This window comes from Oncorhynchus mykiss, chromosome 16, assembly GCF_013265735.2.
Source record: "Oncorhynchus mykiss isolate Arlee chromosome 16, USDA_OmykA_1.1, whole genome shotgun sequence".
Taxonomy (NCBI): Eukaryota; Metazoa; Chordata; class Actinopteri; order Salmoniformes; family Salmonidae; genus Oncorhynchus; species Oncorhynchus mykiss.
In genome coordinates this window covers 35,227,171-35,242,825 of record NC_048580.1, presented here as the reverse complement: position 1 = coordinate 35,242,825, position 15,655 = coordinate 35,227,171, and the positions used below count along the sequence as shown (strand labels likewise).

At 42.2% G+C, this 15,655-nt stretch overlaps 1 protein-coding gene across 2 annotated transcripts in view; it reads left to right on the top strand.

Moving 5' to 3' along the window:
• The window catches only part of LOC110491863 (phosphatidylinositol 3,4,5-trisphosphate-dependent Rac exchanger 1 protein), a 148,408-nt gene that overhangs the window by 27,420 nt on the left and 105,333 nt on the right, over positions 1-15,655 (top strand). For both annotated transcript variants that reach the window (XR_005036510.1, XM_021565684.2), the window contains exons 2-5: positions 1,310-1,375; positions 1,616-1,738; positions 9,412-9,516; positions 11,312-11,413. Coding sequence is in view for 1 of the 2 variants with exons in the window: in XM_021565684.2 (XP_021421359.2) it covers positions 1,310-1,375; positions 1,616-1,738; positions 9,412-9,516; positions 11,312-11,413 (396 nt within the window). In the remaining variant the exon portion in view is untranslated. The remainder of the gene's footprint in view (positions 1-1,309; positions 1,376-1,615; positions 1,739-9,411; positions 9,517-11,311; positions 11,414-15,655) is intronic.

Sequence of the window (15,655 nt, the reverse complement as noted above, 5' to 3'; positions counted from 1 at the left end):
AGGCTTGAAGTCATAAACAGAGCAATGCTTGAAGCATTTTCACGCTTCGAAGCCAGATTATCTATAAGTAACACCATTGAGTTACACAATACATGTTTAAATACTTTAGGATGATTTTTAAATTAAGTGTGAAAATGCTAATATAGGTACCATTAACTTGCATTGGATTTGTGCCACAAATGTTAAAGTTAGCATTTGAAACAGTGACTGCTGTCGAACCTAGTCAATAGCCTGCTTACAGGGTAAGGAAACCAATATATCATTTTGTCATTTGGGTGAACTCTCCCTTTTAACACTGAGCTGGTGGGGTATCTGTAAAAAAAAAAAATCACCTAATAGCAAAACCGGTACCATCTAGTGGTCAGAATCTGGTAATATCAGGATGTAGGATAGAACATGAACTTCAATAACTAATTCCTCTGAACAGGGGGAAAAAAACGTTCACTGGGAATAGGTGACGTAGGATGAAGAAGCAGTACGCCGAGCCACAGCTCCATACTACTTGTCAGACCCTGACAACTGATACTAAATACTCGTTGTCAGGAATGCTAATAACTGTTTCTAACAACAAACGATTTCAGAAAAATCTTTACTGGTGGGTGTCAATCCTTTTTCTTGTTCAGTTTGAGGTGGAACGACCCTGCTCTGTCACTGTGGCTAGGAATGGGAAGGTGTAAAACAGTGCCACCAAACCCCACAAGAAGTTTGGGTCAACATTGCAAAAGGCAGTTGAGTAATCTGTTTCCACGTTGGTGTTATTTCCCCATCTTCAGACTTTCTCTTTAGGTTTCATTAGTTGTCATTAACAATCTCAGTTATTGTAAGTGCTGCTAAAAAAATAATATCCAGACACCGCTCCTACGTTGTCAAGCTATGAGTAGAAGTTTTGAGTCAGACAAACCGAGAGGAGACGGGATAGGGAAAGAGAGACTGAGGAGGCACGCTTTCCCACATCTCTTTTTCTTTTCTCTTGTCAGTATTTGAGTGACGGGTCAACATTTCTCCAGGGAGACGGTTTCCCACATACGTTGGTTTGAATGGCTTCTGTAGCAAACACCTACAGTATTCAGTAGTTACATTCATACAGATTCCCCGATACCTGTAAGGTACTGAGGCAAAGGTAAACAAGGGTGTAGCACATTTGGGTCTTCATTCTTGCACTGTATGCGTCTGCGTGAGACCAGGATATTCACCCCCAACCTTAACCTTAAAACTAAAGTAAACTTACAGCCTATTGCTGTAAACAAACCTATGACGGTAAGACCGGACTTGAACCAGCATCTTTGTATTTCCTCTACTACCCATGCAGGCCTTTTTGCACAGAATCCGACAAACTGCAGAGGAGCAACAGTGTCTGTCACCTGAGCATGTCAAGGTAAATATGACCTTTGCCTTTTTTAAACCGTTAGGATTATCCTGTAGATGTTTGGGCCATAATCGCCTTGTAATCTCTTCTGCACAGAGAAAAGTGTATTGTGGCACTGTAACGCTTTGATAATAGTAAACATCGACATGCTTTATAAGATTATAAGATATATGTGTGTCACAATTTTGAATACAAAGTGAAGCGTTGAAATGACTGAAGTACTGGGAGTGTATGTCTCTGCTACCACAGACCCTGTTTTCCAACATCGAGTCCATCCTGGACGTTCACAAAGAGGTTCTGTCTGCAGTGGAGGCCAGCCTGCAGCCGGAGCCTCAGCCTGGGCACGGCCTTGGACATGTCTTCCTCCAGTTTGTGAGTGACACACACTTCCATTCACACACACGTGTATACACACACAGAGACGGGCATGATCATAAACACACACACACACACACACACACACACACACACACACACACACACACACACACACACACACACACACACAGAGACCGGCATGATCATAAACACAGTCTCTCACACACACACACAGTCAGCTCTACTTGTTGAGGATTAACCTTCATGATGGCTGAGAATGTAAAATCCCTCCAACTCTCTCTTTCACATAATATACACAATCCACCCCCCCCCCCCCCCCCCCCCATTTCACTCCTCCCAGCCCCTCAAAAAGCCTGTATCCTGTTAACCAGAAAGACCCCTCTATCTGGGGTGGCAGGTAGCCTAGTGGTTAGATCGTTGGACTAGTAACTGAAAGGTTGCAAGATCAAATCCCTGAGCTGACCAGGTAAAAATCTGTTGTTCTGCCCTTGAACAAGGCAGTTAGCCTAGGAACAGTGGGTTATCATTGAAAATAAGAATTAGCTCTTATCTGACTTGCCTAATTAAATAAGATAAAATATCTGTTGCCTGCCAGCCCCATGCAAGGCCCCTGTCACTGGCATCAAATCAAAATGTATTTGTCACATGCGCCGAATACAACCTTACGGTGAGATGCTTAGCAGATTCCCCTTCCCCTTCAGCAGATTGATTTCCTCTTCCTCCCTCCTCCTTATCCCACCCTTTTTGAACTAATTTGGCCCTAATTTGGCCCTTGGACAACCAACTGCCTTTGTTGTGGGAAGAGAGAGTGTCAGTCATAAATGGGACAAGTCACAGACACACTGAGGGGACTTTGTAGAATAAGATACAATGAATGGAACATTAATTCAGTTGACGGAAAGTATGCTGTGAATGGTGTTTGTTCAAAGGGAAAGCTCGGTCAGTATTATCATTGTTCGTTGTATCAATTGAACGGATTTCGAAATGCCTTAAACTTCTCAATTAACATCTTTCAACTTCAGAATTTCAATGCTTGAGAGACTCACCTGTAATTTTTTTTACCCAACTAAAATATTCTATAATAATGTTTTTCAATAAGTTATAGTAAATCGGGCTGTGTATTAGTACCTGAGAAAGTGAGAGGCATCCCAAGTATTCCACATATGGGGTTTTGGTAAACAAAACGGATGGCACTGTGATAGACTACATCCAGTTTGCTGAGTAGAGTGTTGGAGGCTATTTTATAGATGACATCGCCGAAGTCAAGGATCGGTAGGATGGTTAGTTTTACGAGGGTATGTTTAGCAGCATGAGTGAAGGATGCTTTGTTGCGAAATAGGAAGCCGATTCTAGATTACATTTTTGTTGGATATGCTTAATGTGAGTCTGGAAGGAGAGTTTACAGTCTAGCCAGACACCTACGTATTTGTAGTTATCCACGTATTCTAAGTCAGAGCTGTCCAGAGTAGTGATGCTGGATGGGCGGGCAATGATCGTTGAATAGCATGCATTTAGTTTTATTTGCATTTAAGATCAGTTGGAGGCCACAGAAGGAGAGTTGTATGGCATTGAAGCTCGTCTGGATGTTAGTTAACACAGTGTCCAAAGAAGGGCCAGAAGTATACAGAATGGTGTCGTCTACGTAGAGGTGGATTAGAGAATCACCAGCAGCAGGAGCGACATCATTGATGTATACAGAGAAGAGAGTCGGCCCGAGAATTGAACCCTGTGGCACCCCCATAGAGAATGCCCGAGGTCCGGACAACAGGCCCTCCGATTTGACACACTGAGCTCTATCAGAGAAGTAGTTGGTGAACCAGGCGAGGCAATCATTTGAGAAACCAAGGCTGTTGAGTCTGCCGATAAGAATGTGTTGATTGACAGAGTCGAAAGCCTTGGCCAGGTCGATGAATACAGCTGCACAGTAATGTCTCTTATCGATGGCGGTTATGATATCGTTAAGGACCTTGAGCGTGGCTGAGGTGCACCCATGACCAGCTCGGAAACCAGATTGCATAGCGGAGAAGGTACGATGTGATTCAAAATGGTCAGTAATCTGTTAACTTGGCTTTCGATGACCTTAGAGATGTAGGATAGATATAGGTCTGTAGCAGGTTCATTGATAAATTGTGTGAGATTGAGGGCATCAAGCTTAGATTGTAGGATGGCCGGGGTGTTAAGCATGTCCCAGTTTAGGTCACCTAGCAGCACGAGCTCAGAAGATAGATGGGTGGCAATCAAATCACATATGGTGTCGAGGGCACAGCTGGGGGCAGAGGGGTGGTCTAAAGCAAGCGGCAACGGTGAGAGACTTGTTTCTGGAAAGGTACATTTTTAGAAGTAGAAGCTCAAATTGTTTGGGTACAGACCTGGATAATAAGACAACCTGCAGAGTTCTATCTTTGCAGTAAATTGCATCACCGCCCCCTTTGGCAGTTCTATCTTGTCGGAAAATGTTATAGTTAGGAATGGAAATTTCAAGGTTTTTGGTGGTCTTCCTAAGCCAGGATTCAGACACGGCTAGGACATCCGGATTGGTGGAGTGTGCTAGGGCAGTGAATAAAACAAACTTAGGGAGGAGGCTTCTAATGTTAACATGCACGAAACCAAGGCTTTTACGGTTGCAGAAGTCAACAAATGAGAGAGCCTGGGGGATGGGAGTGGAGGTAGACACTGCAGGGCCTGGTTTAACCTCTACATCAACAGAGGAGGAGTAGGATAAGGGTACGGCTAAAGACTAACAGAACTGGACGCCTATTACTTTCAGAATAGAGTAAAAGGAGCAGATTTCTGGGCACGGTAGAATATTTAAGGCATTATGTACAGACAAAGGTATAGTAGGATGTGAATACAGTGGGGATAAACCTGTGCTTATAGTGATAATGAAAAAGATATTGTCTCTAGAAATAGCATTTAAACCAGGTGATGTCACTGCGTTGTTGGGGGGGTGGAACTAAATTGTTAGCCGAGGCATGTTGAGCAGTGCTAGAGGCTCTACAGTGAAATAAAACAATAGTTACAAACCGAACAGCAATCGGCGCGGCATGGTGACGTTTGGGAAAGGCATGCGTAGCCGGGTGATCATACAAGTCCAGTACGTGTCTTCAGGCAGCTAGCGGCATGGGGCTAGCAGGCTAACAGAAAGGCCTTAGAGGGATGACGCGACGGAGGGAAGTCTTTTGTGGCCCCCTCGTGCAGTTACATGAGTGGACGGATCAGCAGGGAAGGAGCAAAGGATAGCTAACTGCTAGCTAGTGGCTTCGGAATGTTTTCGATGGGCCTCGTAAGCCAACAGTCCTTTGTGCTCTAGACAGCTAGCATTCAGGGGACGTTAGCTGCGAAGGTCGGAAGGTGAGAAGGTTCAGAGCTTGTGATAGGAATCCGGGGATATGGAGAGAAAAATAGGTCCGGTATGCTCTGGTTGAATCGCGTTGTACAAACTGGCGAGAGCTTTCCGAGCTAGAGGTTAGCTGATGACCTTTAGCTGGCTAGTTTACAGTGCCTTGCGAAAGTATTCGGCCCCCTTGAACTTTGCGACCTTTTGCCACATTTCAGGCTTCAAACATAAAGATATAAAACTGTATTTTTTTGTGAAGAATCAACAACAAGTGGGACACAATCATGAAGTGGAACGACATTTATTGGATATTTCAAACTTTTTTAACAAATCAAAAACTGAAAAATTGGGCGTGCAAAATTATTCAGCCCCTTTACTTTCAGTGCAGCAAACTCTCTCCAGAAGTTCAATGTTGACCTAAATGACTAATGATGATAAATACAATCCACCTGTGTGTAATCAAGTCTCCGTATAAATGCACCTGCACTGTGATAGTCTCAAAGGTCCGTTAAAAGCGCAGAGAGCATCATGAAGAACAAGGAACACACCAGGCAGGTCCGAGATACTGTTGTGAAGAAGTTTAAAGCCGGATTTGGATACAAAAATATTTCCCAAGCTTTAAACATCCCAAGGAGCACTGTGCAAGCGATAATATTGAAATGGAAGGAGTATCAGACCACTGCAAATCTACCAAGACCTGGCCGTCCCTCTAAACTTTCAGCTCATACAAGGAGAAGACTGATCAGAGATGCAGCCAAGAGGCCCATGATCACTCTGGATGAACTGCAGAGATCTACAGCTGAGGTGGGAGCCTCTGTCCATAGGACAACAATCAGTCGTATATTGCACAAATCTGGCCTTTATGGAAGAGTGGCAAGAAGAAAGCCATTTCTTAAAGATATCCATAAAAAGTGTTGTTTAAAGTTTGCCACAAGCCACCTGGGAGACACACCAAACATGTGGAAGAAGGTGCTCTGGTCAGATGAAACCAAAATTGAACTTTTTGGCAATAATGCAAAACGTTATGTTTGGCGTAAAAGCAACACAGCTGAACACACCATCCCCACTGTCAAACATGGTGGTGGCAGCATCATGGTTTGGGCCTGCTTTTCTTCAGCAGGGACAGGGAAGATGGTTAAAATTGATGGGAAGATGGATGGAGCCAAATACAGGACCATTCTGGAAGAAAACCTGATGGAGTCTGCAAAAGACCTGAGACTGGGACGGAGATTTGTCTTTCAACAAGACAATGATCCAAAACATAAAGCAAAATCTACAATGGAATGGTTCAAAAATAAACATATCCAGGTGTTAGAATGGCTAAGTCAAAGTCCAGACCTGAATCCAATCGAGAATCTGTGGAAAGAACTGAAAACTGCTGTTCACAAATGCTCTCCATCCAACCTCACTGAGCTCGAGCTGTTTTGCAAGGAGGAATGGGAAAAAATGTCAGTCTCTCGATGTGCAAAACTGATAGAGACATACCCCAAGCGACTTACAGCTGTAATCGCAGCAAAAGGTGGCACTACAAAGTATTAACTTAAGGGGGCTGAATAATTTTGCACGCCCAATTTTTCAGTTTTTGATTTGTTAAAAAAGTTTGAAATATCCAATAAATGTTGTTCCACTTCATGATTGTGTCCCACTTGTTGTTGATTCTTCACAAAAAAATACAGTTTTATATCTTTATGTTTGAAGCCTGAAATGTGGCAAAAGGTCGCAAAGTTCAAGGGGGCCGAATACTTTCGCAAGTCACTGTATGTTGGAGAGATTCCAGTAAAAGGTAAAGAAAATACGTTAGAGAAAAATCAGGTCCACACCACATTGGGTGAGGCGGGTTGCAGGAGAGTATTTTGAAGTAAGGGTTTAGAAAAATATAAAAAGATATTTGAAGAACAACATATAAAAATATATATATACATGGGACACGACAAGACGAAGGACAAATACGTCTGACTGCTACGCCATCTTGGATTGAGGGAGACCTAAGACAACACAGCAAGGCAGAAACGCATGACAACACAGCAAGGCAGAAACGCATGACAACACAGCATGAGAGCAACAAATAACAACACAACATGTTAGCAACACAAAACATGGTACAAACATTATTGGGTACAGACAACAGCACAAAGGGCAAGAAGATAGAGACAACAATACATCACTCAAAGCAGCCACAACTGAGTGTATGTGATTGAGTCTTTGAATGAAGAGATTGAGAAAACTGTCCAGTTTGAGTGTTTGTTGCAGCTCGTTCCAGTCGCTAGCTGCAGCAAACTGAAAAGAAGAGCGACCCAGGGATGTGTGTCATTTGGGGACCTTTAACAAAATGTGACTGGCAGAACGGGTGTTGGATGAGGGCTGAAGTAGATATCACAGATGGGGAGGAAGTGAGGCCTAAGAGGGTTTTATAAATAAGCATCAACCAGTGGATCTTGCGACGGGTAAATAGAGATGACCAGTTTACAGAAGAGTTTAGAGTGCAGTGATGTGTCCTATAAGGAGCATTGGTGGCCAATCTGATGGCCGAATGGTAAAGAACATCTAGCCACTCACCTTTACCTGCTGATCTATAAATTGTCTCCGTAATCTAGCATGGGTAGGATGGTCATCTGAATCAGGGTTAGTTTGGCAGCTGGGGTGAAAGAGGAGTGATTACAATAGAAGAAACCAAGTCTTGCCATACTCCCATGTACTTGTTTGAGGTGACTACCTCAAGCTCTAAACCCTCCGAGGTAGTAATCACACGTAGGGAGAGGGGCATTCTTCTGACCAAACCACATTACCTTTTTGTTTCAGAGGTGTTCAGAACAAGGTTAAGGGTAGAGAAAGCTTGGACACTAAAAAAAGCTTTGTTGTAAGCATTTAACACACTATGCGGAGAGGGGCCAGCTGAGTATAAGACTGTATCATCTGCATATTAATGGATGAGAGAGATTCCTACTGCCTGAGCTATGTTGTTGATGTAAATTGAGAAAAGCATGGGTCCTAGGATTGAGCCTTGTGGTACTCCCTTGGTGATGGGCAATGGCTGAGACATTTTTACTTTATACACTGCACTCTTCGAGAGAGTGCAGACCAGGCCAAAGACCCATCAAAGACAACAATACTCCTTAGCCCGGCCCACAAAAAGAGAATGGTCTACCGTATCAAAAGCTTTGGCCAAGTCAATAAAAATAGCAGCACAACGTTGCTTAGAATCAAGGGCAATGGTGACATCATTGGCTGTATGTAATAAAACCTAAGATTTCCTGGGGTAACAATGTAAGAAATAACACATTAAAAAACAAAATATTGCATAGTTTCCTAGGAACGCGAAGCGAGGCAGCCATCTCTGTCGGCGCCGGAAGTACATATCATAAACAAAGTAGATGTCCTAACCGACTTGCCAAAACTATAGTTTAACAAGAAATTTGTGGAGTGGTTGAAAAGCGAGTTTTAATGACCAACCTAAGTGTATGTAAACTTCCAACTTCAACTGTATGTGAGAACTCCTTCAAGACTGTTGGTATTCCTGATGGTTGAGAGAATGCCTCAGACTTTGTTGCCCTGTGTGTGTGTGATGGGCAGCAGAGCCCCGGTCCCAAAAAAATTCCCCCCGCTGCATTGCCGTGTGGACCTGACACAGTCATGAGATTTGGAGGATGGAAGGCTAGATTAGACTATAGCAGCCTAGCTTCTTGAGGTAGTATATCAAGTCAATGTATCCAAAAAGCTGTGAGAGTTGGAATTTAGAAAAGAGAGTGAGAGCAACAGGGAAACAGAGGGAGATACTGAGACCAATGGAGCAGCTTGTCAAGATGGTTACCTTTTACAATACTTTGTCCCATTAGAATTTTCCCAATTACATCATGTTTTTAACATTGGATGCCTGATGTGCAGCATTCTTACCTCATGCTCAATATTCTAATGGCGAACAAAAACAAATGTTTTTAAATGCACACATCTGGCTTTTTGAGAGAGTGAGCGTAATTTGTTGGTTGTGAAGTTATGCTAACCTTGCACACTCGGGCTAGGATTTTCTGCACTGTTTCGGGTGACAGCAGCAGCATTTTGGGAACCAACCGTAGAGTGCAGTGGCCCAGCACTGAATCTGGTTTTACTTCCTAAATGCTAGTGTACAACACAGGGGTCTATCTGGAGTTTGGGGCTGTAGCCTAAATTGAATGCTGAGAGAGTGATTGCCTAAGCCTATACATTGTTTCTAATGGTAGATGAATAATGCATCTATGTTTATCACAGGTATCATATTACTAAGTGTTCACGAGGAAAGCCTTCAGTGGCCAAACCTATTTGACCGTACACTATATCCACTAGCTAGATCAGACCCGGCACTGAATGACTTGTTGTTTCTTCCTCCAACTTTCAGAAGGGGCGGTTCTCTGTGTATGGGGAGTACTGCAGTAACAACGAGAAGGCCCTGCGGCTGCTGATGGAGCTCAACAAGATCCCCGAAATCAGGACCTTCCTCCTGGTGAGGATCCCATCGCTCACACAATTTGTCTCCTTTTCACGCATCTCCTTTTGTCTCTTTCTCTTGTCTATTATCACTCTCTCTCTCATCATGTCAACTCTTCTTCTGCTTATGAACAATGAACACAGGAACTGCCTTTGACTGTGCTTCCAATGGTGATGTCATGCTCGGTGCCAGCTGCAGTGCATTGGCACAGCTGGATGGAAGATCTGAGCCTTGTTGACCCCGATGTGCTTCCTCCGTCTGGTTATTGACTGACCTGAACTTGCTCTAGTTGTGTTCTGTACATTTTCTCCCAGGCTGCTAGTGTAAAATTACATGGGGTACTTCTACTCAAGTCACATTTTTGTCTGACTAGCTAATGTTAGCTAGTGAACGCTAGACTATCTTACTTATACATCATCATGCATGATGGACGCGTCTCCCTGTCAGGAATGCCATACCACGGTTGCCCTTAGTTTGAAGATGTCATCTGGAGACGGGTGTTTTCTGCATCTCTTTAACTATCATACTCTAATTCCATTGATTTCAAAACTTGATCTTTCAGAAAGTGGAGAACACTTATGCAGCTCCACGACACAATACATATTTTAAAAAGCCGCGTTCGACAGCATTACCAAAACAGACTGACGAGCTCAAATAGACCAAAGCCTTCTATATGGCAGACCAATCCAAACTCATCTCTCGGCATGTCCAGCCCACTCATTATCTCAGCCAATCATGGCTAGTGGGAAGGTTAACAATTGTATTTGTATTTACAGATGGCATACAAGTTTGATTTTAAGGCACATGAAAGTTCACATGTTCAAGAAGGCATTTCCACCGAAAAACGCATTTTGATATAACAATTTTTTTTTTACATTCAAACGGCTCTCCTGTGAAGTCGTGACTTGAGACATACGCCTAGTTTCCTGAATCGGGTCACGACCCATTCCTTTTTCAACTGGTACCGGGGTTTCTTCAGATATGTCTTGTGAGGCCTGTTGACATCCTAGAGTCCCACCTTTGCACAGATGGGTCATATTACTGTGTATCCCAGACAGAAGTTGGCAGATCGGCTATACCGAACTCAGACGAGTCTCCTGACACTTGTGGAGGTCGTTGAGCAAAATGGACAACACCATCGTGTTTGTGAGAGTCTCATAGATGGGTCATAATAGTAATTTGTAGGCCAAACTGTGCGGATGCTACAGACGATTCTGTGAGAAGACCGAGATGTCTCATGGTCTGACAAACACTGCTGTAGCTCTGTCACGGTTCACCGCAGATGCGGAAGTGCGACATAGGCGGATGCAGTGGATTGTGATTAAAAGGAAATGCGTTCCCTATACCGACCAATGATGTGCTTTCTGTTTTCTCTACTGTAGTATTCTGGTGTATCTACTTTGGTCTGGTGAACGCTGCCCTTGCTTACCCTTGGGGACTTAGAGCACAGAGAAGAGTAGAACCCACCAGCTTTATCTCCATCTTTCTCGCTCTCATGCATCTGAATAATTCTCCTCAGAAGGGTTTCACCACCTAACTGATTTCTCGGTTTAATCTTTGAAGCATGACTTTAGTTCCAGTATGCCACCCGACCCCCATGGAGGTCATTAATGTGGCTGAGAAGACTTTCTATGGTGTTTTGGATTTTGCTTCTTGCCCTTAACCATTTTACATAATCACTTTAGTGGAGTTACCAAGTTAGTTTGAGAAGAATAGTAAAGAATCACAAAAAGGAAATGTGTAATTTTACAGGACCGTAGATGTCCCACATTAATAAATTAGTTTTTGTTCAAATCTTTTTGTGTTCCAGCACTGTATGCTGTTGGGAGGGAAGAAGAGCACAGACATTCCCCTGGAGGGGCACCTACTATCACCCATTCAGAGAATCTGCAAGTACCCCCTCTTACTGAAGGTAAGGTCCTCCTGACCCCAAGGAGAATGTAACTCAGTCCTGCCTCCAAGTCAGAGGGGCAGTGTACTTTATGACCAATTAATATTTCCTATTAGATGTCAAGATATATATATATAAAAAAAAGGGTCATTCTTTGATTACTTAATTTGAATCTGAAATTAAACAACCCAAACAGTTTATTTTTTGTAGTTTTTACTGTCTAAAGTAAATATTAAATTACAAGAAAGCCAGTTCCACTGCAGTTTTTACATTTGTCCTGGTAAATTTGCACATCATTACCAATGATCTATACAGTGGTCATGACCAATAGAGAACAGTTTTTAGTTTTGTCTGTCAGGATCTGGTCATTTGTGATGAAGCCTATAAGCTACATCAATAATAAGGTATTATATAAAAAAAGAGCTCTGTCCACGGACCTATAGTGTATGACACATCCTTTTGAAACTCTGATGCGCAACCGTGCGTAAAGACCAGAGCCTGGTTTCCTAAAATCATCTTGGTTCATCGTTAGAACCTATGGTTCTAATGCTGAACTTCGCCTTAAGATGCTTTTGGCAAGCTTGGCCCCGTGCCTCATTTCCCAAAGCCTTCGTATAGCGTTGTCATTGTTAGTGATCCAGACCACTCAAAAAGCAGCCAAAGTGCACTGTTAGGCGTATTTTCTGCCTTACCACACTAATAAATTGTTTAAGAATGATATATTGAGTTTTGTGTGAACGGGCATGATCATATGATGATAAATGTTTAATTTGGGTAATGTAATATTTGAAATACAGTACCAGTCAAAAGTTTGAACACCTACTCATTCAAGGGTGTATAAATTTCTACATAGTGAAGACAACAAAACTATGAAATAACACATATGGAATCATCTAGTAACCGAAAGTGTTAAACAAATATATTTTATATTTCAAAGTAGCCACCCTTTGCCTTGATTGACAGTTTTGCCCACTCTTGGCATTCTCTCCACCAGCTTCACCTGGAATGCTTTTCCAGCTGGAGTTCCCACATATGCTGAGTACTTGTTGGCTGATTTTCCTTCACTCTGCAGTTCAAATCATCCCACACCATCTCAATTGGGTTGAGGTCGAGTGATTGTGGTAGCCAGGTCATTTTATGCAGCACCCATCACTCTTTATTGGTCAAAAATCCCTTACACAGCCTGGAGGTGTGTTGGGCCATTGTGCTGTTGAAAAACAAATGATAGTCCACTAAGCGCAAACCAGATGGGTTGATGTATCGCTGCAGAATGCTGTGGTATCCATGCTGGTTAAATATGCCTTGAATTCTAAATAAATCACTGACAGTGTCACCAGCAAAGCACCATCACACCACCACCTCCATGCTTCACGGTGGGAACCACACATGCAGAGATCATCTTCACCTACTCCGCGTCTTACAAAGACACAGCGGTTGGAACTAAAAATCTCACCAAAGGACAGATTTCCACCGGTCTAATGTCCTGTCCATTGCTCATGTTTCTTGGTCCAAGCAAGTCTCTTCTTCTTATTGGTGTTCAGTTTTTGCGACTGCACTTGAAGAAACTTTCAAAGTTCTTGACTTTTTCCAGATTGACTAACCTTCATGTCTTAAGGTAATGATGGACTGTCGTTTTTAGTATGTGTGTCTAAACTTTTGACTGGTACTGTATGTATTTGTAACATTTTGTCAAGATTCGGTTTATCCCAAGCTGAATCTTATCTGGTACAAATTGGAAACACCTGGAACACTATAAATGCCAAGCCATTGTCAGACATCAGCAGAACAACTAAAAAGCATGTGGCTGCTATTCAGAAGATTGTTGCTCTCCAACATAACCGACGGCTGCATTGGTGTATATAAAACAACCTGAGCCTGTTTCAGACTCACAATGATAGGGCAGTAATACAGTAGAGGAGATACTCAGACTGCTCTAACTTGTGTCCCTCTCAATCAGCCAACAAACCCGCTGCAACTTTGCGCTGAGTGCTTTTACTCAGCTGGGAGTTTTCTCGATTTCAGCACCAGGGAACTGGACTGCTCCCCCCCCCCCCAATGCCCCCCCCCAATGGAATCATGTGAAAATCTGAACATGCCCCCCCCCCCACCCTCTAAATCAGTCCAGCCTCAAGTGCACAGTTATCAATAGGCCTATGGAAGCATTACTAGGGCTGTTGCGGGTGCCACACCGGTGGTCATGAAGACAGTCAAATTTCATATGACCATTTTCGGCACAGTCATTAGGTTTCTCCAAGCTCTGATGATGCTGCTGGTCATTAGTAGCCTACCAAACTTGTTAACTGCCTAGTACTCAGCACTCTATTGTCCCTCTAATCACTCTAACATCAATGCAAATGTATGCTAAAATCTAATCAAACACTTCATGAGAGCCCATGAACTCATGTTGCACAACATTTCTATAGGCTATGCAATTGTAAGAAAACCGAGTGATGGTCTCTATTAAAGAGACGAGGATCGAATCGGCTTTCTATAGGCTAGGCATACTATATTTATTTCTCAACTTTCCTAATATTGAGCACATTGCTTCTCTTTACAACAAGAGTATAAAATGAATACAGCTATTCTGTTTGAGACAGGTGCATGATATTGGTCCATTCTAAATAAAAACAAAGTTTACACATATCTAGTATATGTGACTCACCACCTGGATTCGGTCTTATGTAGCAAAATTGGAAATGTTTTTTTTTTTACATTAGTAAAAAGTAGTGAATCAGAGCTACAAAATGGTATATTATACACTGCATTTTTGAGGAACAATGGGAAAGTAATTCTGCTTTGAATGTTGGTTAAACTTGTAAACTCACTTTTGAGAAGAGGGCCTTTGAATGTATGGTACCTACTGGAGAGCTCTCCTTTGTCTACACCCATTCAGCATTGTTCACCCTCTTAAGCCAGTCCCACCCATCTCTTTAAGGATTCACATGTGAGGTCATGTGCTAAACAGTGAGTAGTGTAGTAAAGATTAAGACTAAAAGTGGTAGTAGCCTACAATAAGGAAAAATTCTAGGTAAACAGTGTCCAGATAAAAAAAATATTTTCTAAATATTAGATTATGCTGTCGTGCCTTTGGCATCATTAAAGGTGAAGACTTATTTCATCAAATCAGTTCTCTGTAATTATTATTACGTGATTGAACTAATCATGTAAATTGAATTAACTAGGAAGTCGGGGCACCACGGAAAATCTTCAGATTACAAAGTTAGAATTTTCTGAATAGAACTCTTCAGATATTTTATATCTGATTAATTTGTCTTCTATTACTTCATTATTCTTTACCTCACATCAGTCTCATTCCAAACATCGTAAATCGTTGGTTATCTGCACGAACCCAGCCTAAACTATGAATCATCCATACACAAATAATTTATTTACTAACTAACTAAATAATCACAGAAATGCATTAACCTCTTACAGCTTCCCCCACTACTTTTTTCAATTTCTGCCGGAAGACATACCCAAATCTCATTTGAAAGAAAACACTCTGAAGTTTGTGTAAATGTGAATTGAATGTAGGATAATATAACACAATAGATCTGGTTTAGATAATACAATGAAAAAAAACATATTTTTTCATTTTTATTGTTGTATCATCTTTAAAATGAACAAGACAGAACAAACATTCAGATGGGGACAATTTAAGTGAAAAACATAAGAGGGCAACAGAACTTGTGCAAAGTTTCAGAATGCTAACTTCCAAAATGAGTGTGCTACATGACATTTATCATGAAGTCACCCAGGTGTCCCACACAAGTAGCCCAAATGTACCCAAGTGGCCAAATTGGTGAAGTTATACATTTTGAATGGAATAACTATATACAAAATACCAAAATGGTACTCTAACACCCCCCCCCCCCAAACAATGGAGAAAAAACATGAAAAAAAATTACATACATTTACAAAATAACACTTTCAATATTTGGAAGACCCTCAGTCCTCTACACAATATTGTGCTGCTGATTCCAGGTGCCATTGCAGTCTCTTTCTGCTGTAAAGCAGAGGGTCACCAAGCATGTGATGCAGGTGATGGGGGACTTCATTTTGCAAAGAACACAGCGACGCCTCCATGCTGTGCCCTTTTGGCCCTGAGGCACATCCATGCCTGCAGAAATAAATTTGGGCAGATGAACCCCACTTGTGGCAGGAGCTGAATGAACCAGCTTCAGTGGGGGATGGACACCTTGGCACTGTGGGCTCCCATTCGGAGTCAGTGTCACTGTGAAAATATTCAGTTAGAATAGTTTC